This window comes from Patagioenas fasciata, chromosome 2, assembly GCF_037038585.1.
Source record: "Patagioenas fasciata isolate bPatFas1 chromosome 2, bPatFas1.hap1, whole genome shotgun sequence".
Taxonomy (NCBI): domain Eukaryota; kingdom Metazoa; phylum Chordata; class Aves; order Columbiformes; family Columbidae; genus Patagioenas; species Patagioenas fasciata.
In genome coordinates, this window is record NC_092521.1 from 91,881,985 (window position 1) to 91,909,838 (window position 27,854).

Genomic DNA, 27,854 nt, shown 5'->3' on the forward strand with positions numbered 1-27,854 from the left:
CCTCCTTTCCTTACTGATCATTCCCTGCCATCTGCAACAGCCACTAATTTCTGCATAAAGTATAGCTTTAAAAAAAAGCTAGTGTGAATAACAAATACACTAGTGGGTAGTTTAATAACCAGGAAAAAAAATAAGTTTAGGTTTACCTGATTGTGTATATTAGTAGTAGTACATTCCTAAGAACCATTGAACAAAACAAACATAAACGCAGTATTTAGCATAGTCAAGAAGAAGGGATTAATTCCTAAAAGTTTCAAGACTTGCTTATTTGGTGTCGTTTTTCTCAGACACACCTTCCTTCCCTCTAGCAGACAGATTTGTTACTAAGAAGAACATAGAAACCATATTGTCCATCTTGCAACATTTGGTTTGACTTTGTGTGATAAAGATGTGGTGATCGTGATGTGTTGTGGCCAGAAGAGCTAAATGAAGCCTTGACCCAACTGTTTTGACTTCAGAAGAAGAAACTGGCAGCGAGAGAAAAATCACAGTTTGCTGCACTGTTCCAGCAGGCACCGAGGCAGGGCTATGCCGTACAGTGAGTAGGTGCGATTAACTCATTTGTCATCAGTTTAAACTAACATGAAGCAGAAAGCAGAAGTCTAAGCACACGGAAATAGCACCCTCCAATTCTGATTAGCCTCTTGTTTATACCACGCTGTGGTAAGCTAAGGCTGCATTGGCTCACTTAACCCTTCTGCAGGCACGAATGTAGTAACTCTACTCTCCCTTGGAGAAAGGAAGGAAGACCTCCCTCCACAGAGCCTAACAAGAGACACACAGAAGTAATCCTGCAAACTACTGCCACCACCATGAAGACATCAAACGTTCTCATTCTGATCTCAGTCCTGCTTTTCATCAACGTCAGCACAGAATGGCCTACGCACACAGTCTGCAAAGAGGACAACTTGGAAATATATTACAAAAGCTGTGGTGAGATTTTTTAAATTTACGTTATATTTTCAGCTGGGCAATAAATTTGTTCTTGTGCTGTGAGAGACGCTTGTAAGCCAGGCAATCCCAAGCCAGCACCGGGTTTTGAAGCTAGAATATTTTTAGCCTTTCAAATATAGCTGGTATGGTTCATACACACACAAATCTAACTGTATTTATATTGAAGATAATAAAGAGAAAATAATGTAACCTAATTTAGAATAATAAACAGCTGTAAAAAATAAACAAAAACAACAATAACAACAACAACCCAAAACAAAACAAAACAATAGTTCAGCATCTTTAAGTTGGGTTAAAAAAAAAAAAAAAAGGAAGACTCTCCTTTGATCTTTATCTTTTTTACCCTCTGGGACAACACAGACTCTTCAATGCACTGATTTGCTGTTTTTCTAATGTGCAGCAAGGCTGCGGTGATGTGCTTTCTGTCCTCCCACTTGGAGTGACAAGTGACCCAGCGTGACAGTGGGAAGGATTTGTGTTCCCTGCCATTGCCACCATGCTTAGCAAGACTTCAGCAGCAGTGCTTAACAGAGGCATTTCCCAGGGACCATAGGGTTTATTTGTTCTTTAAATCTGTAGAGAAGAAAAGGAGCAAGTAGTACTGCAATGACTAAAAATGAATTCACTGAAAGGTGCCTGCTTTCCACCTCTTGCTTTGCTGGCCTTGTGCCTCTCCTATTGTGCTGATCTGCTTTACAACTGGGACAAAGGGAATTAGATTCACAGATGCCTCATTCATTTTCCGCACGTGATGTGAAAAGTGATTCATGGCAAATAAGCACCCTAGAGTTTGTTTTTCCAATTCATCCCAATACAAAGGGTTTCCTGGGGGGCTTTTCCTCCCCTGTAGCTTTTCATGGTGTTTTGCACACCCATTAAAATAAAGCCAGCAAGGGACAAGAGAGGTAAATAAATATTTGTAATGCTATTCTTTAGTGGCCTACTCCCATGAGACTGAAGTCAGGCTTCACATATTTTAAATAGGTATACTGCGTTAGGAAAATGTTTAATTAGATATTGAATACAAGCTTTGGTATTAACTTTATTTTAGTAAGAAAACATTGTATAAATTAATCCTGTTTCTTCAACAGGTCTCAGCATGAGATGCCTTGACACAGAGGTGCAGGCTATAGTTTGGGTCAATTCAAATGATGATGAAAATTTGTCTGCTAGGCACGTGTCAGTCAGCCATTGCTTCTTACTGTGCACACCACTGGCCTAGCAAACAAAATGCATTTGTTTAGAGCTTATGTGTCAATTATTCTGGTTTTCCGTGCACAGGAAGGTAAGAGATACATTCATTCAGGAGCAATTCACAGCTCGAGAAGCACAAGCCAGAGATCACACAGGTCAGGTCCCAACACTGAGAGTGGTTTTCTGTTCTCCTGTACACAGCTACAGGAGATGAAAAGATTACACAGATGTGAAAACAATGCAAGAATTAAATCAGATGCCTTGTTTGAAGGCTGAGTCCTCACTCCCTTACAGCTCTGGCAGATTCGGTTGTGGCAACACTCACAGCTGCTATCACAATGTTCTGCCCTGCCTTTTTCTGGAGGCTACCACACCTATAAGCATCAGACCAGGATTCTCCATCTGCATCTCTGCTGACTCAACTCATAGTCTGGTAGCTTGCATAAAGCAGAAAAATATAAGGTGTTTTGGGGCTGAGCCCAAAAATCTACAGGCGAGGAGGATTGTGAACTATGGAGTTGTCATATGCAGGGAGAGGAGTTGGACTCGATGATCCTTGTGGGTCCCTTCCAACTCAGGACATTCTGTGATGCTACTATTCTATGATAAATCCAAATGCACCAGACTACATTCTGCTCAGAGAAGGCGTTGCTCTTACTGAGCTCACTGGCAACAGCACCAGAGGTGCCGGTCACCCTTTCAGGAGAGGGGAGACTTCGTCCCCACTACATTTCACTGTAAACCACAATGAGATGAGCAGAACATAGCTTCTTTCTTTAGCTGTGTCCTGCCAATTGTTCTCACCCAGGTTTGATGAGACCCTTTCCCAAACCACTTTCTCATACAGCTTTATAATGTCAGCAAGCACAAAGCCAGTGCGAGGCTGTTTCAGGAGAAGACTGTTTCACACATCCCTGCAGTCAGAGAAATCCCCATGGTATTTCCTGCTCCACTGAAGATACCAGAGGAAGATACGTGCTTCTGGGATACGGTGGCCACAGCGAGGTATCTAGTGTGAGGTCTTGGGTAAAGGATTCCTCATTGGCTTCAAGAGGTTCAGGATATCAGCGCTACAAACTCTAGGATGTTATCAGTGAAGCAGAGTTGAATCAAGTAAAATTTAAGGAAGTTGAGAGAGTTTTAGCCAGATACTTCACAACCTTATTTTTGGAGCTGAATGCTCTCTGTCAACAGATGAATAGAGTTCAGTCTGAGCATTTAAAAAGGAGCTAAGTATTTTTACTTTGCAGTTTATCAGATCCTCTCCTGTAACACAATAAAAGCCTGACTAAAGCCAAAAGTTTGAGCTAACATAACTGTGATAAATGTAGCAGAGAAACTTAGGTGGATAGCTGAAGACAGACAGAGAAAGCATAGTGATCTCTTGTACCCAGGAGGAAGTCCCAGTTCCTTGAAGCAAGCACTTGTTCTAGCTGCATCCTGACCTTACAATGCTAGGATACAGGCATGCATCAGGCCCCTAGCATGCCCTGGATCCTTTAAAAGGATCCCCATTCTTACCCAGCCATATCAGAGTAAATATTCAGTAACCAGGACCTTCAGGGATGCATCAAAAGAAAGGGCTGGACAAAAACCCGTTGATCAATATGATGCACTTGTAAAAAAGTCATTTAAATAAATTGGACAAAAATTTTCAGCAGCAAGTCCATAGCAAGAGATTCAGGCTGAGAGACAAGTGGTCTAAAAGTAAAGTAAATAGACAGTATGCTGCCTCCTCTATATAACCACAGGAGACATAACACTGAGACAGTCTATAAATAGGCAAGACATTTCCCATCAGTGCCACTCTTCCTCCCAGGAACAAGTGACAAAAACGAAGGAAGATGTCAAATGACCACAAATCACTTTAGAAACCTGGGCAGGGATCCTGAGATAAAAGCAGCATAGGTTAACATCTCTGACTGAGAAAAGAGAACTGTAATTGGCAAGTCTATGCGGAGACATGAAAAGAACCTGCTACACAAATGGCTGATTCCTATCCCTTTTAATTTCACAGTGATTTTTTTACAGTAACAAGGCTTTTGATCTTTTCAGCTGTATTTTAAAAGGCAATTGTCGGAGAAGGGAAAGGCGGGGAGGCAACAGTAGCAAAGTGCCCCGGGCAGATTCCAGTGCTATTTGAGTGTCACTCACACACCTCAAAGTGCAAAGTGCAATGACAAATTTTAACTTTTCAACACATCCACCAGCACCTGCTTCCAGACTATTCATGTAAACCTTATTGTCTTAAATGGCCATGAAAACATCCTTACAATGTAATGTTCAAATGCCACCCTCTTCATAGGGTAAAGCAGGTGATTGCTGCTGCAGATGCATGAAAAACATTTTCCAACCATTTTTACAGCTGTTTCTTAAATGTTAGTGGGGCCTATATCAGCAAATCAGTATTTCAGAATGCCTGGTTTTGTTTCGACTGGCAAACGCAGACTAGTATGGGTCAGTGATGAATAAAGCTCTGCCTTCAGATTAGGACCTGGGAGATTTCGGAGCTCCCTGATGCCTGAAACTGTGGACTTCTTGTCAGTGCAGAAAAGGTTACTGGTAAGGAAGAAGGTTCTTAGAAAGGGTCTGGAGAGTATCAACCATTAAGGAATTTGTTTTCTGTGCACAGGACTGAATAACAGGGAATCTCAGGGGGATCTTCAGGAGTGTCAAAGTAATGCTATTTGCAGATGGCATCTTGAGACATATTCCCTAGGCTTTATAAAACACTCTTCAGATTACATGGGATTTTTTTTACTATCACAGACAAACACATTTCCCGACTCACATTTAACTTTCTTTATCTTTTCTTCTCTTTCCATTTGAAGCGAGGTTAATAGCCATTGCCTGAAGTTTCAGGAGAAGGAACAAACAATCAGTATTCATTTCAGGCTCCAGAACTTAAATACGTAAAGAAGGGTGCAACCAGTTTCAAGTTTTATATCTGCAGATATAAATCTACAGATTTAAAAATAACAAAACATATTTCGGGATATGGGCAACCATTTGCTTTAATTAATGTCTTCTACTAGACAAAGAAGCAGTGCCCTATGGTCATCTAGAGAATTATTTTCACATGCCACTGCCTATTCTTAAACAGAGCAAAGTCAGACTGAACTTACATCCACTGAGCTCCATGTCATACTTCAAGTAGGGTCACTTGTATAAAACTTTTTCCTGCCCTACATTGATACAGTAGAAGAGAGCAGCACTGTCCACTTCAGTGTGAGTTTGCACTGGGTTGCATTTACAGATGGAGAAACTCTCATTTATATGGCTTTTCTTTGCACTTGTGAGCTCAGCTTTGGATCTCCATTAAAATGTCCTCTGGAAGTCAACAAGGTTATTCTGGTGTAGAACCTGCTCTGGTCAGATAGCACAGTGTAGACACCCCCCTGTTAAACTCTCCTTTAAGGAAATTTAAGAAGTGGAGACAGAGACTGGTTAGATTACAATTTTCTGATTGTTTTTCCATGCTGAATACTTTCAGTTTTACTAGGGTTACCCTCACACACTCAGACCATCGTACCTTTTCTCCTACATACTGAGAGATTAAGCATACAATTTCTCTTGAAATTCTTTTTCATTTTCAGAAACAGACCTGCAACACCCAGCCCTGCTCAATCAGTAATACCAACCTGTAAGCAATCCTGCTAAATTGTTATCATTGCAGCACTAATTTTGCAGCACACTGCTCTGTTCCTCCTGTTAACCAATGTTACTAGTCCATTTTCCTCCCTGGCCACACACTTATATCCCTTAGTTAAAAGATCTAAGTATTCCAATAGCTTCAGCTAGCAAAGAAGAGTCTGCAAAAAATTCTCACCTCATGCATCTTCAGGGCAAATGTTCGTCTACACACTTGGTAAAATAAGGTTCTTTTTCCATTATTCTTTGGTTTTTTGGCAGACAGATTGAGCCAGATGCTTCTCTTGGACTTATTTATTTATTTCCCTCAAGCAGACTCCAGCAATTGCTTCTGCTTCTAAATTATTTAAAGCCACACGACACCATCTCCCCTCTGATCTTTTGTTGCATAGATCATTAATGGGCAAACAATCAAAGAACTTAAGAACTTCACTTAAAAATAATTTTTGTTTGTTTGTTTGCTCTGTCCAAGCCATCTTAGTGTCACAGCCTTGCTGCTATACTCATCTGGCATAGCTTACTTATTCCAGGGGGAAAGCCAGATGTTGACATGCATGTTTCTGGCACCAGATCCTAACAGAGTGAAACTACCATCAGAATCAAGGTAATACAGATAATAGTGCACATGCAAATCCTCTTTAAAATTTTGTTTCCTCCATGAATTAAAACTACCTCATCTATTTCATTCTCCGCTTCATTAGAGAAGATTAAAACTTTATTTTCCTATGTGACCTCTTAAGGTGGTTCTGATTTCATTTAACCTTTTCTTTTAGAGAGGGAAGAGTATTTATTAAGTTTTAAAATGTAAATGGTAAGGAGGAGCAGGAGACAATTTCATACCTCCAAGGTACTCTCTCAAAAACAATAGGTTCAGCGTCCAGACTCTGAACGACTTAGTAAAATCAATATTAATGTTTTCACTGAGACTAGTAGTGGAAAGAGTTATCCTCAGCTGAACTTTTCCCACCACACTTTAAATTTTACCATCTAATTTAGTTCTCAGAGGTTTCCTCACAGTGCCCATTTCTTCACCAAATCAATGAAGGTCCTGCATCAGGGACTGCAGAAAAGCATTGTTTATGTGTGACAGCCTCTCCTGCTTATCTCCAGCTGCTAAATCTAAACTAGGAGACACATTCTACATCTATTGCCTTTTGTCATGTCTTTGGTTGTTGTAGCCACGGAGTCACTAAGGTATCACAAGCAGGAGGGGTAACAGCACACAAGGAAAGCCATAGGAAAATGTGTGCTCCCTTTTGGAAACAAAAAGGAGAGACATACCTAGAAAATCACATATTGCATTACAGCCAAGAAGTACTGAGGGCAATGCAGAAATGTCATTTGCTGCTGCATGCTGAATTTAAGTCTTTATGGATGAAGCAGTCTAATATACTAAACAGGTGAGTCACAGCTGTACTAACAGTTTGATAAAAATTTGAGGTTAGCTCTTGTATTACATAAAGTAGAAGTTATCCCAAGGCACATTCACTGCATCAAGTCAGAAGCAAGAACAAACCACGGTTGCTCATAAGTGCTCCAGTGTAAAGCTTTCTGTGTAAACATATGAAGCACTGATAGGCTTTCTTGACATTGCCACATCACCTCATCTAGAGCTGTCACCAAGGCCTCAAAATAGCTCTGGACCCTACAGTGCTTACAGTTTACCAAGGAAAATCATAGAATCATTTTGGTCAGAAGACACCCTCAAGATTGAGTGCAACCATTAACCTAACACTGGCGTTACGCCATGTCTCTAAGAACTCTGGTTTTAATGCCTGACAACCCTTTGTGTGAAATGATTTTCCCTAATAACCAACCTAAATCTCCCCTGGCACAACTTGAGGCTATTTCCTCTCATTCTGTCACTTGTTGCTTGGGAGAAGAGACCAACACCCTCCGTGCTACAACCTCCTTTCAGGTAGTTGTAGACAGCAATCGGGTCTCCCATCAGCCTCCTTTTCTCCAGGCTAAACAGCCCCAGTTCCCTCAGCTGCTCTTTATAAAACTTGTGCTCCAGACCCCTTACCAGCTTTGTTGCCCTCCTCTGAACTCTGAGGCAGGAGGTCAGGTTCTCTTAGCAATTTAATATCCATCAATAAAAATATCCAGAATAATCCAAGAAAAATTAACACATCTCAGGAAAATGCAAAAAGGACTTTAGCATTACTGTCTGTAGGTGTCACTACATCAGCTTCAAGGAGGCTTATGGCAACCTAAACCTAGGGAGGAATGGTGTCTATCGGGGACATGTCCAAATACACTATACAGAACCACCACGTACCAAATCCAAAACCTCTGATCTGTCCCAGGTGCTGTTCTTAGACTCAGGAGAGCTTCAAGTTGTCAAAAGCAAAGATCTTGAAAGCTTCCGTGAGTTAATTCAATGCACCAGCTTCCTCTTCACCTGAAGATGGATGGTTCCTGTCAAATGATCCAGTGGTGATCACGCAGGCAGAGACCCAGCTAGTTTTCTCAGTAGAGGAAGTATGCCATTCCAATTATAGCTTACTGCCACGTTCCTGCAGTGGATTTCAACCCATCCTGGGAAAACAGGAACATTTAGCCCATTTATATGCTGCTGATTACTGTTTTGTACAACCAGCAGTAAAGCCTGCTATCCCAGAGCACGGCATGTGTCTAACAGCAGGGCAGCTTCTAGTAAAGTTTAGTTCTATTTCTAACATGATTCTGCTGTGAATCCCCAGTCACACTGGCAAGCACTGATGTCCAGAGATCTCTACCTCAAGTAGAGCAGTATAAAGAATGAGAAAAAAAAAACTCATGCAGAGAGACAGCTCTGATTAGGAATACAAGCAGTTACTGTATGCATCTTACACAGTGCATGATGTTTTCTTACCAACAAAACAGAAGAATAAAGACTTTCCCTCTCTAATACATTCCCTGCCAGGCCTAAATTAATGCAGTATTTTCTTTTTGCGCTGTTGTAGCTGAAGCCTATCCTGTCTCCCTTTCTCTCTCAAGCTAACTAGGACAGATCAGGATTATCAAATACAGATCTGTATGTGCTATCTCTTAAAGACAGCATCTTTCAGTTTTGTCTTCTCAAGGAGGCTTAGACAAAGCTTTTTCATACCCATAAAGCACAGAAAAAACCCAAACCCTTTCCAAATACTAACAAAAATCAAGGAAATTCTCCATGAACTTTCAGATACTGGGCCTCCCCTTGAGCCTTTGGCAAACAGCTCTAACAAGTCTGCTATTAAGAAAGGTGGGCAGGGAGACTCAGGTCAAGTCTTTGACAAGGCAGCTTTATGCATGCTGGCAACACCCCCATCCACAAACACAGTCCCTTCAGCTGCAGAGAGCCCCCCACACCTGCTGTCTTTAGAGGCACTTCCCTCCAGCTTATCATACCACACAGCTCCTCACCCAGGCCACCAGCAGCTCCATGGCCACAGGTGGCAGCTGGGTGACCTCAGCTTGGTACTGGGCTCTTCCACTCTTGTGATCTGCCACAGTTCAAGCTCTTTGCTCACAGGCTAAGCCCCTCCATCCTGCATCTGTTTCTCATGCCCCAAATTCCGCTACTATTGTAGTCAGTGCCTCAGCAACACTTTTGAAAAAGCTACCAGCCTTATGAGTTGCTGTTTCTGAATATTTGCAAATTTGGACCTCAGTTACACTCAATGAGTGTTATTTGAAATAGCAAGAGACAATGTCTTCCTCCTTTATTTAAACTCATTTTGTGAGACACTGGAATCACTTTGCTCCAAAACTAGGACTGTAAACACTGGCCAGTAATGCCTGTGCCTTACTCTAACCAAGCAGCATACAGTTGCTCATTGTATTACCAGTGTTCAGTACTCTTGAGAAGAGATTGGGAATTATTTAAATATTGCATAAAATACTTCTAGGGTTCTGGGGGTTTTAACTTGTAGATTATACTGAGACCAAATCCTGAGGCTTCCATCTACAAATACATAAGTTGCGTCAGAAAGGAAGCAGAGTTATTCATTCCATTAGACATCTACAAGAGCTTCAGGTTTAAGCAGATCTCAGAGACCACAAGTGGATAGCTGTGTTTGCTAAGGGGAATTCCCACAGTCTGTATCCCCAGGACATTAAGGATACATAAAATGTAATCTTCCCTATTCCTTCACCTCCATGTTGCCTAAGCAAGCCAGAAAGTTACAGGAGACAAAACATAGCATTACTTGTGCAAAGGGGGCCAGAGTGAGTCTGAACAGGGCAAAAGTCTGAAGCTGGTCATGTCTGAGGTGAGCATCTTGGGATGAAGCATCCTCCTAATAACATAGACACACGCAACATGAGTCTCACCATTTATTCTGCTCCCCTCTGAACAGAGGGTCATTCTGCCACTCCCAGTCATGTCTGGACATGGCAGTGGCTGCAGTGAAGGCAGGCCCAAAGGGAAATTCAATGAATTGAAGGTGCTCAGGGAAAGCTATATGCACAACTGGAGAGCTGCTCATCCACCTGATACTTCTTCCTCAGTGCCTTTTAGGTAGATTCCAGTGTCAAATATAACCTTGAGCATTCAGCTTAATTTATTTAAATGAAGATTAAAGGAAAAATGTTGAGTGAACACATAAAGTCTGAGATCCCAAACAGTTCCTCATTCTTTTCCTCTCCTTTCATCACCTTGAGTGTTGTAAGGACTAATGATTTAATTTTATTAAGAGCTTTGAAGGTGAGGAGTGTTGGGTAATTACTAAATATGTTTCTTCCTTGTGCTAATTTCCAGCTCCTCTAGCACCAGTTTGTCCTTGTATGACCCTAACCAAGTGCAGCTATGTCATTCCATTCAATTCTGTGGCTTATCTGCTCTAAAAGTGTTATTTTAAACACACAAAGCTTACCAATTTGAAGTCTTCTCACCACTGCAAGACTTACAGATGTGGACTCTCACAGGCAAAACTTGCATGCTTTCTGCTCCTACTCACTCATGCCACTGATTTTCATGCTCATATGGAAACAATGTGATTTTAGAGCACATTCAGATGACAGTAAAGCCAGTAGAGGATAGTTAATAAGATGGGGGAAGGGAGAGAGAAGAATAAGAGACAGAGACTGTTGTACACCAGCCCAGCAAAATTCCTATAACAGGTGCTTCCCATCTGGCCATGCAGTTACTGTAATGCCCAGTTAGTCATCTAGCAGCTCAGGCTCTGAGAGCCATAACCATGGTGGGTCAGCACATTATCATTCCCAGCTGTCTTGCTTCATCTTCCTGCTGGAGATCACCTCCCAGGGCACAGGAGGCTGTGGGGTGTAAGGGCAGCCCCAGCTCACTGTCCTGTGGCTTGCTACACACCCACATTCAGCAGGAACATGAGCTGGTAGCCCCACAACTGCAGTAACTGAGGCATGAAAGTGTGTTCCTATCTGTTGTCCCTGTTACTAGGGTAATAATCTTGATCAAAGGTACAAGGCTTGCAGCCAGAAGGGTCACATAGATATACCGCTGTAAATATTGTCTGATCTAGTTTAGCTATGAACCTTCTGTCAAGAGTAAGAGCGGGAAAAGAAACTCCAGGAAGAAAAGGTGAGGAGCTCACCTGAGCTTCTGAGACTGTACTACACACGTCTGCTCAGTTTTCTAGAAAAACCCAGCAAAATTCATCGCTGTGAGCACCTCACAATACTAAGCCAGGCTGAAATCTTGCACTATGGTGCCACTACAGGTGGTGTGCAAGGAAAGCCACATACCAAGCCAACATAGTAAAAATCTCCATCAGGGTACTTGGGTAAAGGTAAAATGGGAGGTGAGAGGCCATGGGGTCAGCTGGCACTATGCCATGTAGGGGGTGATCAGTGGTAAGATGCCAGGTACGTCCCAAATTTGCCTCTCAGAAGGCAGGATTGTTCTTCAGAAGCCAGTCTCCTGTGAGAGCTGTACATTTGGTGGTAGATACAGTTAAGAGCTCAGTATTAGCCACAACATCAAGTTCAAATAACAAGTCTGAGATCTTACCATGCATTGATCATTTACAAAAGCCAAACATTTGCCTCTTTCTCAGAGCAGTTGCCCAAAAGATTTAGAACTGTCTCTAGAGAATCTTCAGTCAAAATTGTATTTCTGGGCATCTTCATGCTAGCTACAAATACGTTGCAGCCCAAACCCTCCTCATACAGAGACACCAAAAAAATGCCTGTTCCCCTCACCCCCTAATATGCAGATTTTCACTAATACACCTCAATTAGTTTGCAAAATTTCCAGCAACATTTTAAGTGTTGGTAATATATCAAAACTGAACTGGAAAAGAAAAATTCTGCAACCAGTTGAAGAGTTTCTAGCTTTAATTATGGAAGAGGGAGCAGATTGAAGGGAGTGGGTGGAGGGAAGTCTGGGAACATACAGTACTGTGCACTATGAAATGTTGCAGGCAAGTGGAAGGCTGAAGGGCAGCCCCATGTATTTTAGAGATTTAATGGCAAATGTTATTGCTCTGCACATGTGAAAGACATAACATGTATTTTTTTTTCAGTCTAACCAGCTCACTTCAGAATGAAGCAAACAAAGATGAATAAGTATTAAACCTCCATAATAGACACACAGTGACTCAGAGTTGTGCATCCAAGATGAAACACAAAAATGACAATTGCCTTGAGATGCCTTTGCCACATGAGGGACTCCTCAGCACTTAAAGAAAGAGGGGTATGGCATACTACCTTTGTTCATAGCACACAGCTGAATTTACAGACATCTTATTAGATGGTTAAACCCCATTATTTTCTTTCATTTCCTTTTAGCAGCAACCTTTCTGCCTGTATGTTTTGGAATCCAGACTCCCTGGCACCATAGCTTTAGCAACACAGCCATCCTTTCAATTCATTTCAGCAGGAGGCCCTCCACATACATCACAGTATCTAAGATGTTGGACTGCGAAGTCATAGCCTGAATTCCCACAGGGAGTTGGTCAGAGAATTAATAGGCATTTCTTTCGCCAATGGAAAACTTTGAATCTCTCAGCAACAGAGTAACAAAAAATCCAAGTGCCCTAATTCACAAATTTTGCTGGAGTTTCTCATGTGAGCACTTGTGCACTCTCTTACTTTCTGCAGACCAGACAACACTTCTCTGCATACACCAGAGTCTCATGCTGCATCACCAGCTACAATGTACCATGAAATATGTAATCTGGCAAAAGAGCTCAAACCCTAGGGGGAAAAAAAAGGGCATAAGACATCCAAGCTAAAACAATTCTCAGTCAGGTTCATTGTAAGACCATGCTTTCCAGAGAAGCTTGTTTTCATTAATATCAGCTTCTAGCCTCAATACCATGACATAATTTGTTGACTAAAGCACAGTCTAGTCTCTTTGAAAAGAGAACAGTATCGTATATGTTGCAGTGCCATTTTTGAACTCAGCTCCCTCTGGAAATTACAGAACCAACAATTTTAGTCATTTGACAACCAGGACTGTTTGCAGGCATCAATGCCCAAATTGCTCTGAATCTGAGCAGCTGCTTCCTGAGCCTTATCATCACACCACACAGAAAACAGAAATGGAGGGGCTCTTGCAGAAGTCCAGAGAAAAGCGGAAACCAAGCCCTGAGAGGTGGCAGAGACCAGAGGGGAAGCAGGCACAACGGTCCTGGAGAAAAGAGAAGTTTGACATGCTTTCTGGCTGTAGCAGGAAACTGCTCTCCTACCCGATTGCAACAGCTTCTGAAGCTGCAATAACAAAGGAAGAACTGACAGGAGCATGGAAAGGGAGGAAAGACAGCACTCTGACTCTTGTCACACTTTAGTAGGCAATAAACAACTGCAGGAAATCAACTTTTTGTCCCAAGCAGATCATACAGCTGCAGAGGCAGCTTTAGTGGTGTGGAGGACAAACTCCAGCACAGGGACACAGAGCTGTAGGAAATACCAGTGACTTTTCTCTCTCACTCTTCTAAAGGGTTATTTTATCAGAGCTTAAGACTTGAAGGATCCTTTTGGACCACACTCACAATTCATGTGTTGCATGCAGAGCCTGGCTTTGTCAGAGCCCCCCAGCTCCTCCTATCACTTTCATTCATTTCATGGTCAGACCTTCGTCACCCAGGCTTGCTCCCTGCCAGCTGCTACGACCACACGGAACTGCTGCAAAAATAGGGTCAGCCAATGGAGATATCACCTCAGCCTCACAGAGGACACTTGTGACTCAAGCTTCACAACAGCATCAAAGGAACATTCACCCAACCTGCTATTTTCAATTCAGTGATAAGATTAGCTCAAGCAACAATAACTTTTAAACAGAATTCAATTCCCAAGCCTATGTTCTGTCACCACCAGCTCTGAGTAAACTGGGGAGCCTATGGCTGTTTCTGCACATGCCACAGTAATTTCTGTGGTTTCCACAGAGAAGAAAGTTGGACGCACAGCCTGGCTGGAAAACCCACCATGGGGGACACACCTATGCCTAGAGCAAGCCTTGAGGCTCTAGATGATATGCTGCCAAACTGGCCAGATCTTTCACCTCCGGTCATGGCTCTAGGAAACATTTGCACATGCTGTTGGTTGTGGCAGCTGAGCTGTCAGTTGTTGCTGCCAGTTGTCACCAGAGAGTGACATGTTGGCAAGCCTTCAGGCATACCACAGTGTCTCATGGAGGCTAGCACAGAAGAAGGTGGAAGTGAGGGGAAAGCAATTAAGTTTGCACAAGTGTTTTGGAGTTAGATACAGAGGGAGGAGTACTGCAGGAACTGGTAAGAGCGCCACTCATGTCAGCCATCAGCTATTGGGCTCCCTTTGATCCCAGCTCTGCTGAAGTCTCCCAGAAAGGGAGGAACATAGAATATTTCCTAGGCTAGAAATATCACACAATGGTGGACCCAGAATGAAATATTCCAGGATCTTAGTTATGCAATTTTGTTTTCATTTTTTGGACTTTTCATCCCACTTCAGGATTCAGTTTCTGAGACAGCCTCACCAAGCTGTCTTGTGAAACAAATGGATTTTTAAAAGTCATCATAACGAATTGCTCATCAGTACTGAAGAGGGAACAGCAATATGCAGAGCCTGGGATGAATAGCTGTGCTCAGACTTCACTGTTGAACGAGTATTGACTACTCACCACTGTGGGCAACGTGCTTTCCATGGATCTGGCTCATTTTCCCACACAGTATATTTTAGGCCACATATAGGCTATCACCTGAGTGTGCTTCCGATTGAAGTGGCAAGAAAGACAGAAGTAGCTATTAAACACAGGGTATGGGAACTTTGAGCACATCTCAGAGAATTTCTAAGGAATATGTAATCTGTGTTTTATAACACTTCTAGATTTTGTTGTTTTCTTCTATACAGTCAGTATCTCACTAAAAATACAACTTGTTCCCCACTGTTTTCTGTCTCCAAACAGATCCTCAGCAAGACTTTGCTTTCAGCATTGACCGTTGTTCTGATGTTGCAACCCACACCTTTAACATCAGAGCTGCATTGGTCCTAAGTAAGTGAATTGCTGTTTTCTCATGCCATAAACAGGTAATTCATGTGTAAGTGCTAGTATTAAGTAGTAAGTAAGGGTGAAAACCTCCTATAAAATATGAAAGGGCTTCATTTCTGAGAAATTTCAAAACCTGTGTGGTGCTACAGAAATGTCAGTTCTGTTACCAGCTCTGCCTCAGACTACACTGTCACCCTTAGCAGGTCCTATGAGGCCTCAGCCCCTCTTCTTCTCCTACCCTTCATCTGTACAACTTGTAGTCTGTAGAACTTGTCTTTTCAGGACAGTCTTGTTGAATGAGACAGCTACAGTGCTCAGACTCTTGTGCCAGCACCAGCAGTGCTTACCAAATCACCAAGGCTGACCCTTGTAGATGGGAGACTGAGCTAAGGCCTCCCACAGAGTAAGGTGGGGAGCGCCTCCCTGCTCATCCTGGGCATGCAAAACAGCACCCTAGGGAGTGCTGAGGATCCAGAGCACTGCAGGAGTGCTAACCTGAGGCAACAGTCATGCCATCAGCTCACCACCTGTGCTAGCTGAAATTATACGCTCCAGCACTTAACTAATCAGCAATAAAAGCTCAAAACCAGAACTGCATTTGAGCTAATGTGTTGAGTGTTAATATTATCCGTGGCTTGCCTTGTGATCCTTGCACAGTGAAGTCACCTTCTTCCAACCCTGTTGACCCCAAGTTCATCTAGAACATCTACTACCAGACCATAAATATGAGAACACTGCTGCATGCTCCTGGTGCTGATAATAAGTTTGTGTGCTAAGTGTCTTTGGGAATGCTTCCTTGCATGCAGATGTTCTCCCTCATGTAAGACATGCTGCCTCTCTGCCTGAGGAGCACCAGTTTTCAGGTGGCTGCAGAGTTAAACATACCTGCAAAATCGCATTACAGGAATTTGCAAATGTTTTTCCAACAACTCAGCGTCCAGGACCTGCTTCAAAATCTAGTAGCTTCACTAGCTGTATCTGTTAGCAAGCCAGGCAGAAGGCGGCAACCTCCCAGCACTGCCATGCTGCTATGCTGATCCCTGGCTCAGGCCAGCTACCCTTTTCCCATGCAGCAGGTACAGGTCACAAGCTGCTTCTGGGAGCTCATTGGATATGGTCCTTCTGCTAGACACAGTTGGGAAAAAAAGAGTTTAGCTGTATGGACACAAGTGTTACTATGCCAGTTGGCCTCAAGGTCAGAGAGTGGTCGTGGACATAGTTTATATAACAATAAAGAGATATGCTGTTATGTCTCAGTCATGCACCTTAATAGACTCAGAGACCTGTTCCTGAAGCATGGATTTCTGTATATCAGGAGTTTGCAGTGAAGAAAAAAACTTTCTATGGTTTAAACATCAGAAGAAACAAAAATTGAATCTGTTTAAAATTAAAATAAACCTGTTTATCCTTGCACTTTCTCTGAGCTCTTCTTCTGCTTTGTGTGTAGGACACAGCATCAAGGAACTGTACGTCAAGACTGACCTGATCATAAATGGGAAGACCGTGTTAACCTACTCGGAGACGCTTTGCGAGCCAGGCCATTCTAAGCTTATTTTCTGTGGAAAGCAGAAAGGAGGTAAATTAGGCAGCAGGTTTGATGGCTACTGAATACTCCAAGTAGGATGCACCTGCTGTGCTCCTGAACGCACCAATACATCATAATGTTCTGTTTACTTCAACAGTGTGTTAATGGATGACAGAAACACAGTAGGACAGAGATGTTTTAATTTCAAAGCCTGCTTCTTCCCCTAACCTGTTTGCTTGCTTTCGTTTTAATCACAGAATATTGCACACACATGGGATTTCAAGTCCATAAAAGGTAACTGTAGTAATATGACCCCATTCAGCAGCAAAGACGTTCATAAGCCCTATTTATAGCCACATGGTTGTCATGTGAGCAAGAAGTATTACAAAACTGGCCTTTATTTTTGTCAAATAAATGGCTGAGCAAACAAACAAGCCATTCTGAATACATTCTTCATTATTAAGCAACTAACACTTCCTGTCTTTAAAGGAAGCTCTTAACTTGCTCTGAGATGAATTATGCTTGAACAAGTATATTTGGACCAAGGTGCTATTTGATACCCTCTATGGTTTGCATCTTGTTTCTGCTCAACACTTGCTTTTGTGGCAGTCAGATGATTTCAGCTCATGCCAGTCAAGCTGCCAGCTGGTGCAGACTTGCAGTGGTTGGTTTACAGTGACATTAGCTGCTCCCAAAAAGTGGGCATCTTTGCTCCCACGTGAGTCTGCACACCACAAGGTCCCTTCTGCCATGACCAGGTCAGACATTGCAAAGCTGTCCATGGTGTGTCCAGAAGAGCTATGGTCATGCCTCTAGACTGTCATATCGGTGTATCTTAAGTGGTTATATTGAAATCCCTCTTACATTATGATCATCTCTTTAGCCTGATTTTAAAATAAACAGGTAGAGCTGCAGAGAAGTTTCAGAGTTGTTAGAGCAGCAGTTAGTTTCAGCAGCTCTGCTTTCATTCCATTGACTTGCATCTCCATCTTGGTAACACTGCAATAATTCATATGCAAGGGCTATGAGTCTAAAGACTGTGCACAGCACTACTGCTAAAACAGCCCCTGGAAAATTACTAAGACATTTCACACGGCATAGAAAAATCACAAAGAATAACAGAGAAATTCTGCATGAGCAACCGATTATGTAAATCCTGTAAGGCAGATAGACAAAAAAAAATTAAATTCAGAGGTTTCTTCAATTGTGTATTGAATTACGAGGTGGGGGGGAAAGCACCCATAAACCTACTGAAAAACTACCTCATTCTGATGAAGCACTAAATAACATCCTTTAGAAAGTACATTAAGGAGAAATGGAGTCAGTCCTGAGCTGAGCACAAACTGCTATTCACACATTAAGCTACAAAGCCAAAACCTCCTGGGCTTTCCAAGTCCCTTAATCTTAAACTGGCAGTTGATTGTTTCTACTAATTGAAGTACATTATGATATAAAACCATAGTTGGTTATTTAAACAATACTATATATCTTCATTTAAAAGTATCCCTAAGTTAGTGCAAGGACCTCTGCTGCACACTTTTTAATACACAGCCTCTTGATCAGTGGCTGTTTTTTATTTAGTAATTAAAGTCACAGTGGGAAAGAAGTGAACTTTCTCAGACTAAGGTTCAAACTGAAAAAGCGGTATTTCTTAATTAGTTGACATTTGCTTCTAGCCCATGTTTTAGGACACAAAAGGCTGAGCTGAGGACTAGTTTGAGGCAATTCACCACAGCCATAGTTTACCGTATTAGCACAGCTGTAAATCTGACCTAACACCTCTGCAGAACGGACAACATTGTGAATGGTCAAGTATGCAGCCTAGTGAAGGAACAGAGGAGGAGACAGCCCCTTCAGCTGAAGCTTTTCATGCAGAGCCCCTTTTCCCCTGTTATACATGCTATATTTCCAATATACCTGACTAGAGTTTATGCATAGTTTCAAACAGAATTTGCCTGCCTTTCACAAGGAGGCAAAAAACTGCCTGTTCCTCTGTCTCCCAAAATGAGACGGAACTCAGTTCTGTCACAGGCTTTGTTGTCCACATAGAAGTTACAAGGAAAAAGAGTTATAAGAGTTGGATGTGGGAAAGTCTTGGATGTTTGCTCTTGGTGTTTTGCTTCGTTCTGTTTGCTTGGTTTTTGTTTGGTTTGGTTTTTCGGTTGATTTTTTTTTCTTTGCTCTCCTATAATGCTACAGTTTTGCCATGGCTGGAAATACTTTAGGAGACTTAATATAGCTAGAGGTTTAATATTCATTGTAATCATATAGTATTTATTATTTATGTTAAGCAAAGGTCACATCTGGCACCGCTCACTGCTAAACAGGATTCCAAGATCTCTTTCTTTGAGCTATATGCTGATTGTGAAGTTATTAGCTCAAAGATTGAAAGGAAATGGGCCATTGTCCGTCTATGAACAACAGCATCAACAACAAAAACTGCTAAATTATTTGTGACATAACATGAGCTCACCTCTTCCTCTTTTTTTAGTAGAAAGTGCTGGTTATTACCCATTTCCTCCAAAGAAAACAGTTACATAAGATTTAACAGATTTCCCAATGTAATCACTAAAATCAGAGAAAGAGACCTACCAGGGTAATATTTAGCAATGTCCCAACCACAATTTGCAGGCTTAAACAAAACTTCCTGGCAAAAGATAGTTGCAACATTTGCAAGTCTGCAAGTTTTCTTTCAGTCCCAACTGATATAGGCACTGCCAGAGAACTTGCACGATTCCTTGCACACACTCCCAAACCACAGAGGAAGCCCTTGCTTGCTCCAGACCACCATTCTTTACATTATTCCCTCTTTTGGTAGGTGTCACAGTAAGCAAGTTTCTAAAACAGTATTTTGAAGAAAAGTAGAGAACATAATATGACTTACAGAACTGGGTATCACATTGAGAGTTTAGGTACGAACTTGTGAGAAAGAAGCTACACCTCAAAGCTAGGTCTTTGGGCTGATACACAACACTTTCTTGCTTAGCCCCTTCATCTCTCTTTTTCCTCCCCAGTAGAGAGTGGATGTTTCTTACCCGGCTGTATATTTATATACATTTTTCTCACTCAACTATACATCTATAACTGGCAGTTATTCAGATCATTCCTGCATCCCTAAACCTCACAGAAGCTGCGTGTCAGTTGCATAGGTACAAGATCGTGTCCTAGAAGAACTCCAACATGGAGCATTTAAGTTCTAAAAAGATTAAAAACATAGAAAAAGAAAGAGGTGGGTGCAGATGTACAGGGCCTTTATATAGTACAAGAGTGTGAGAACATTTCAAAGATTTTCAGTGCAAGGAAGATTTGAGAAAGAGGAGTGAGAATTTCATGATAGATGTTTTGTCAGGAATCAGAGGCATCGTCACGATAAACGATAACTAGTAACTTAAAGTAATCCTCAGGAAGTTCTTACACATTTGAAAACTCAGCTTCAGATTGGAAGCTACTGGAGGCCTGCTTTCACTGACAGGAAAAAGCACTAAGTTATTTTGTTAGAAGAAAACAGCAAAAACTGCTGCAACAAATTTATAATATCACCTTGATTCAATTGTACATTAGAAATGTTTTCCACAATACTCTACAGAAATCACCTTCAGTTAAGTCTTTAAGAAAAAGGAAGGTGGACTGAAAGCACGTCACTGATGACAGCATGCTTGACAGATCCCATAACTTACCAGGAGACCAATAAAGACAATGCAGAATTTTTAACTGGAAAAATGCACTCATGATTTTTGCTGTTTCAACTGTTCATACATTTTTTGCAAATACATCTGGGCTTGCTCTGAAAAGACTACAGGATTCTTTCAATGAGCCAGGCTCAGTGTTTGTGACAGTTACACTTACTGCAGCAGATGTTTTCATCCTCTTTCAATGAAGGAATGCAAAAATGTATGAATAAATGGAGAAAAATGTATGAAGATATGAAGGACGCTGTGATAAACTATAGTCCTTAATGCTGTGGAGGATATTTACACTTCTGGAATCATAGCAGAAATCCTCATGTGAGAGGAACATTGAATAGGCTTTGAAAAGCCTGATCCAGCCAACATAGGCACTTAGAAGGTTGCCATGGTCTGAAATGGATATGTATGATAAAATTCAGCAAATCTATGTATCCGTATTATTTCCTGGTGGTTCTCAACTAGCTGAAAATGAGAGCTCCCTTGGTTTCCTATCAGGACATACTTGCAAAGCAGCATAGTCCTTTTTCCCCTCACATTATTGAAGCAAGAAAGGCCATGAGAGTTTTATAGAGGCCTGGTTACAAAATCACAGAATGACTGAGGTTGGTAAGGACCTCTGAAGGTCATTTAGTTCAACTTCCATGTACTCAAGCAGGGCCATCTACAGCCAATTGCCCAGGACCATGTCCGTGCAGGGTTTTTTGATATATCCAAGGATGAAGACTTCACAACCTTTTTGGGAAACCTCTGCCAGTGTTCAGTCACCCTCACATTAAAAAAGTCTTTCCTGATCTTCAGGAGAAACCTCCTGTGTTTCCGTTTGTGCCCGCTACCTCTTGTCTTGTCGCTGGGCACCACTGAGAAGAGCCTGGTTCTGTCTTCTTTACACCCTTCCCTTCAGATATTTGCACATACTGATGTGCTCTCTTAATCTTCCTGATCTCTAGGCTGAACAGTCCCAGCTCCCTCAGCCTCTCCTCATTGGAAAAAAGCTTCAGTCCCTTAATCTGATCAGTGGCCTTTCACTAGACTGTCTCTAGTAGCTCCATATGATTAATAACTGTGAACCACTGCAAGACCCCTGGTTAGAAAGTGCTAAATAAGGGCAGGGCTGAAGTACATAGTAGTAAATACGGACCCCAAACTGGACACACAGCACCCAGCTTCACAGTTGCAGGCTCCCTAGAAGATACTACAGCCCGTGAAAGTGACTCCATTGATTTCCGAGCAAAGGTATAGCCATCACGTCAGGGCAATAATGAAAAACTTCTCAGAGAGAACTGAGGCAGAGCCCTAAGACTGCATTCATCTAGCTCTGATGTAATCATTACTTTGTCACAGCAAAGTGTGGGGGGGAAAGTAGCTTCTGCCTACACTGAAGGAGAGATTAGCATTGCCATAATTTCAGAAGCAAATTTATGGCCTGATGACTCCTACTTCATTTTAAAATACAGCCTTTGCAGAGCTTAAATGCTGCATCTGCCCATTTAGATTCTGGATGGCTTTCTGACAGCCTAGGTGAGACCCTAATGAGCCACATGATCCAAGAGAAGTTTCCATGTGCTTTTGGAGAAGGACTTTGGGGAAGGGTGATTGCTGACAGCCCAGTTTCCTCTCCACTCTGCTGCCATCCAAGATTTGCTAGGCTCAAAGATGACTGAAGGAGAGACAGTTCAACAAGGCTTTCTGCTGAACGAGAGGACACACAAACTATGAGCCAAGCAATTGCATGGTCCACACCACCCTGAAGAAGCAATGCACAATACAGCTTATCACACATCAACACATACAGCTCAAGTTCCAGTGGCGTTACTCATCATCCCAGTCATACAGTCTGCAGCGCCTTCAACTCCCATTTAGACTCAAGTAAAGTTGTGAACTGAGAAGTGGGCTGTACTGTATTTTTAAAATCCTTGAGTCACCACTCTCCGCAGCAGAGATGTGTCAGACTCCAGGGCTCTTGCTTCATGCACAAAAGCAAGCAGCAATGGTAATTGCTCTTTGAAAAGGAAAAGACTTCTTGTTGTCCAGGTAAAGTAGCCAGGGATGCAGAAAGGAATGAGTACAGTATGAGTGCTGCAGCACAGCTGATCAGTTTGAGAGTGAAAAGCCAAAACATACTTATTTTATTCTGTTTTGGTATTAGGTTTTTCAGGGCAACACTGAGAAGCTCTGCATGTTTTCCACCTCCCAGGATCATCAGGGCGTTACGTTTAACAAACTCCTCATTAATGCAAAGTTGCGGAACATTGGTGACATCTCGGGTTTTTCCTACTCTCTTTCTAGTTTATCTTATAGTCGTGATTCTTTCCTATAAGTTTGTTACATGGCATTGACTAACATTTCATAGCATGCGTGGGGAAGACCTTCTGTGAACTGTTTTCCAAGTCAGATACCTACTGCATGGTGGGATGAACCATATGACAAACATGTGACAAACCTTTTGTCTAAGCTTTCACAAGAAACAATTTAAACCAGCAGAGTGAAACTGGACTAAAACAACTCTCTAGAAGTGACAAGCATCAAGATGCTAGCACATACTCAGATAAATATGATGAAATACTCCTCTGTCACTGTCAAAGTAAAGAATATTTCATGACACTTACAAAAGAGAGTCCTTAAACAGTTCTTAGACTTTTCCATTACTTGTGGAGGGCAAGTTGTGCAAGAAATTCTGAAATACTGAAACATCTACAAATTATATTTTCAGTCAAGTCTGCACAGTTTGGCCCAGTAAGCTATGAAAAAGTAGGAGGAACTGCAGAACAGCTTGCTAATTCTGTCCATTAATACCAAAGTTGCCCTTTCTTCAACAGCAAAATCAAGCATGCCTCATGATTAGGGAGATGAAGATTGGGAGGTGGAACTCCTGGGCTCTATTCCAGTCACCAACACAACTTGTGATTGCTTTAGCACATCATGTAACTTCTTGGTGAACACTCCGTTAGCAGTGAGATAGACAAGTTCTTATTACTTTAAGGTCATGTGCAGCAAGCAGTTAGAAGTCCACACCTACAGAAACACCCAGCTCAGATTGGTTTTTCTTTAAGGTACCAAAAGAGTATAGTTCAACTGTTGCAGCTGTGGGTGTTTAACAGATCACACTAAAGGACTCGCGTCTGGCAATCCCCCTCCCCTTTCATTTCCCTATTTGTGGGATGCGTGCTGACATAGGAACACCAGCCTGGAGGTGCAAAGCCATGACCCCCTCCTCCGCTCAGGCAGGGACTGCTGGTCCCTCCTTGAGCCTCCTTTCCCATAAGGCAGTACACATCCTGACGTTTTTCTCAGGAGAGCTGTTGCAAGACCCTATATAGAGCACTTTGCAGTTCCAAAACACTTGTTACTTGAGCACTTTGAGGCACTGTTACAAAAAAGCACCTACAATCACCTGCTTGTTTCCTTCATGTACTGCATGTCTAATCACCCACCACCATTCTTGCTTTTCAGAACACCTCTACTACGAGGGACCAGTCACACTGGGAATCCAAGAAATCCCACAGGTAAGGTGATCACAGCTGTGCTCCCATGCAGAAAGGCTTTCTGGACAGGGTATGCTCAGAGGACTACCAGCAACTACATCAGCATATTTCAAGCTCCCCCATCTGGCACACTGGATCTTACAGTGTTTATATGACTAATCCTTTACAATATGAAATTAAGCGGCTTTGCTTAAAACATTAGAGAGCTACCATTACCCAGAGAGAGACAAGTTTTCTTGGGGTAGGAGATATCCTCTACCAGCACTAAGTCATGCAGTTCCTTAGTAGAGTCCCACTCTGCTACTCTTAAAATAGTAATAAAAGAAGCAGTTCCAAGAGACTCCTGAGAGACCAAGGCTGCAATTCAGCACATGCCTTAGTGGGCTGAAGAATTTGGAGAAACTCATTTACCCTCACTGGCTATAAAGGCACTTTAGATAACTATTGCAATTTTATGTGTTCCATTGTACATATATGGTGTTAGATACAGAGGTCTTCTAGGTTGTGACTGAAAGTACAAGTTATTGGGCCAAGAACACTTTCTGCGGACTTCTAGAGCCTTAAAATAAAAAACAATTTCTTAGAAAGGTAAGAAAACAGGCAGTACTCTAGGCACTTCTCTGAATTTTCTGTTCACGCATTACAAGCAGCATCCTCTACGCTCAGCTTAGTGTCCTTCTTAAAGGTCAACCAAATCACATTGCAAAGCAAAATAGGTATCAAGTGCTGAACACACCACAGTGTCTCTTAACTGAGCACAACAAAGATGTATTTGACTAGTAAATAACACAGGATTTTTTAGCCACATACACAAAGAGACTGGATAGAAGCGAAGACAAGATCTGGATCATCAAGGCGTCTGTTTGAGAATGTGGTGAAGAAAGGATCATGGTTACCACTGCAAAAGCACACAGTTCAGGTGGTCAGTGGTCAACTCCTTAGACTTATAGAGAAGGAACAGCATAAGCTCTCAGTTCTTCAGCAGCAGAAATATAACCTATGTCAGCCTCAGAGAGGAGGTCTGGGGCCTGCTCAGCACTGAATTGCTCCAGGTGCAGGAAAGGAGAAGACAGGATCAGAAAAGGGATACAGAACACAAGGACGTGACTCCCAGAGAGCCAGGCTTGCCAAGACCTGCAGAGGTGATGGCAAGGACAGCTGTTTTCAAGGGAGGATCAAGCCTCCCATAACAGCTACCATCTCATAGGTCTCAGCCTTCTCTTGGTGATAGGACCAGCCACAACCTTCACTTCCTAAGGCTTTCACACAGAGAGCTGGGCCCCCTAATGCAGGCTGTTAGCACACCCTTGCCAGCCTGCTTCCCTAAAGTCTACTCCTAGTGATGCTGTGTTGAACAATGCCTTTTGATCCCACACACTGGAGCACCCAAGCTCATATCAGTCAGCATCCTGTTCCAGGAGCAGCTTTACAAACATACTGAAGACACTTCTGTAGTAAAGGCTCCAGACAAACAGAGGAATAGGTCTTTAGACCAAGAGGAAGCCCTAGAATCATACAATAGTTCAGGTTGGAAGGGACCTTCAAAGGTCATCTAGTCCATCCCCTCCCTGCAATGAGCAGGGACATCTTCAACTAGATCAGGTTGCTCAGAGCCCCATCCAGCCTGGCCTGGAATGTCTCCAGGGATATTCAGGGCATCTACCATATCTCTGGGCAACCTCTTCCAGTATTTTGGCCCACAGAAACCGCCACACAGACCAGTAAAACTCCAGTTCTGGGCAAATTAGCTGAATTTGGAGCCAGAAACACCAAGAGTATTCAGAGTCCTCTTTTAATAAAATTTTTACCCATGAGCAAAAAATTATTCTGGAGGAGGTAAAAAAAAAACTGATCACTGACAAGCAATGGAAATGTGTCATTATAAACTCTCTTCCATGAATGAACTATAAGCTTTTGGAGAATTAACATGCTTGTGAGAAAGGAAATAGGAAGCCTTTTTTGTTAATTAATCAATCAGGCAAATAATGCCATCCTTCCACACCAGCAATAAAGTGTTATTCCATACAGCAATCATCCTCTGCTCATTATGAAGAACAGCCTCATCTGAGCAGTCCAACAGACATTTTCACAGCCTGCACAGCAATTACAACAAGGCTGTATTCTCATGAGCATGTTGCCATTGGGCCTCTCTCTAAATTTGGATGTTACATTTAGCTTGAACCTCTCTGTTAGGACACAGGCCAGTTACTGCTTTAGAAACCCCATGGTAGAAGGCAAATGCCAAAAAGCCTGACTCATTCTAGCTCCTTCTACTACACAACCAGAAGAGTCCTGAGTAGGGCAAAAGCTTTCTGTGGTTCAAAGCCAGGAGGCCACTGCTGCCAAGCTCTCCTACCACAGGTTTTAATCCCCTCCACACTTCAGAGAGAGAAGGGGGAAAAAAAGAACAGGGGAAGGACCAAACACACGCAACAAAAAAAACTACCACAGTGCCAGCAATCTAGAGTGAATGAAATCTAGTTCACCTCTTCTTCCAAATCTGTTAAATGAACCTTGTCTCCTCCCTTGCCCAGCACTTTTCCCACTCCAAGTGTCCAAGAGTAGTTTTGACCAATAAAAAAAGGCATGGCTTCTTCAAGGTTGAGATTTTTTGCACTGAAATGATACAAGTTCTCCCTGAAGCCTGAACTACTAGTAGTTTTAATAACACAACTTGAAATTAAACTACCTCTTGTTTTATTATATATGAATTCATCACAGATTGAGTCATCTACACACATACATTCCCCACAGTGCTCTCTGTTATAAAAAATCATATTGATAACAGAGTACATATTGAACAACAAGATCCAAGGAAAAGAAGTGCCAGACAACTAAGCACCTTTTCCCCTTCCAGTTATTTAACAGCACAGGCCATATTGTGCTTAGTTATAAGAAACATGAGAAGTTACAGATTTAAAAAGAATTTTTATGCATCAAAACATTTTGTTCCTCTTGTGCTGTTTTAATTTTAAACTTGTGCTGTCAGCACTGATATCCCTGATGAATGTGTTTTGGCAGAAAATATGGGCAAGTCCTTTACTAGTTCTGAAACATTTGAACAGGAGGGGTTTTGGAGGAACTTGATGGGAAAAGTGTTATTCTGTTTCTAGGAAGAGGACTCCCTCATAGAAACAGAAGCAGTTATATACTAGTGATGCGCTAATTCTTTTGCTTTGTGTTTGTCTCACACAGGGAGACTACACTGTTTCAGCAAAGCTGACTAATGAGGATGGCGTCACTGTTGCTTGTGCTGATTTTACTGTGAAAAATTATTTGGAGTATTATTAGTAGCAAACCAATTTCATGAAAGCTACAGACTACCAAAACTATTCAGTCCAAGAGAGCTGCTTGCATGCTACAATGATTCTGAAGGAAATAAGCCCCACAAGGTGGTTCGGAAGGTATTCCTCTTCATAATTCACTATTTTCAAGAAGTCACTAGACCCTCTAGTGGTAATTTCATCTCTAGATGCACACTGTAGCTCACTTTTTGCTTCTAATATATACAGCTGCAAGTAGAAAGTATTTGACACCAACATTTTAGGATGAAAATAGCATGAAACAGAACAGGCAAGAGCCTAAACGTATTTTTTTGTTGTTTTTGCAGTAAGTTATGGAGGGTTTCTAACACAAGCTAAAGAAGACTTTCATATGTATCACATATTATGCAGTTACAGCACTCAACACTGTCAGCCTCCCCTGGGGCGTGTCTGGAGCCTCCACTAGTATAGCTTCTATTACAACCACAGAACAAAGACCAAATAGGATGAACATGCTTTTTTTTTTCCAGCGATACATGTCCTGTCACTGGATTCATATCACTAGAATCTGCTGGAGTCTACCTGGAATTTTTTGTCCTTTAATATCTTTTAAGTGATATGTGAAACGTTCTGTATCTAAGCTATGTGCTCTTCTTGCTTCTCAATAAATTCATAATTAAATAA

At 42.0% G+C, this 27,854-nt stretch overlaps 1 protein-coding gene across 1 annotated transcript; it reads left to right on the forward strand.

Annotated features, from left to right (window-relative positions):
• The first annotated feature begins 617 nt into the window (after positions 1–617).
• Positions 618–27,854, forward strand: LY86 (lymphocyte antigen 86). The gene is made up of 5 exons (XM_065832982.2): positions 618–933; positions 15,131–15,217; positions 16,662–16,790; positions 23,876–23,928; positions 27,103–27,854. The coding sequence occupies exons 1-5, from the start codon at positions 813–815 to the stop codon at positions 27,196–27,198; spliced, it is 486 nt and encodes a 161-aa protein (XP_065689054.1). The 5' UTR covers positions 618–812; the 3' UTR covers positions 27,199–27,854.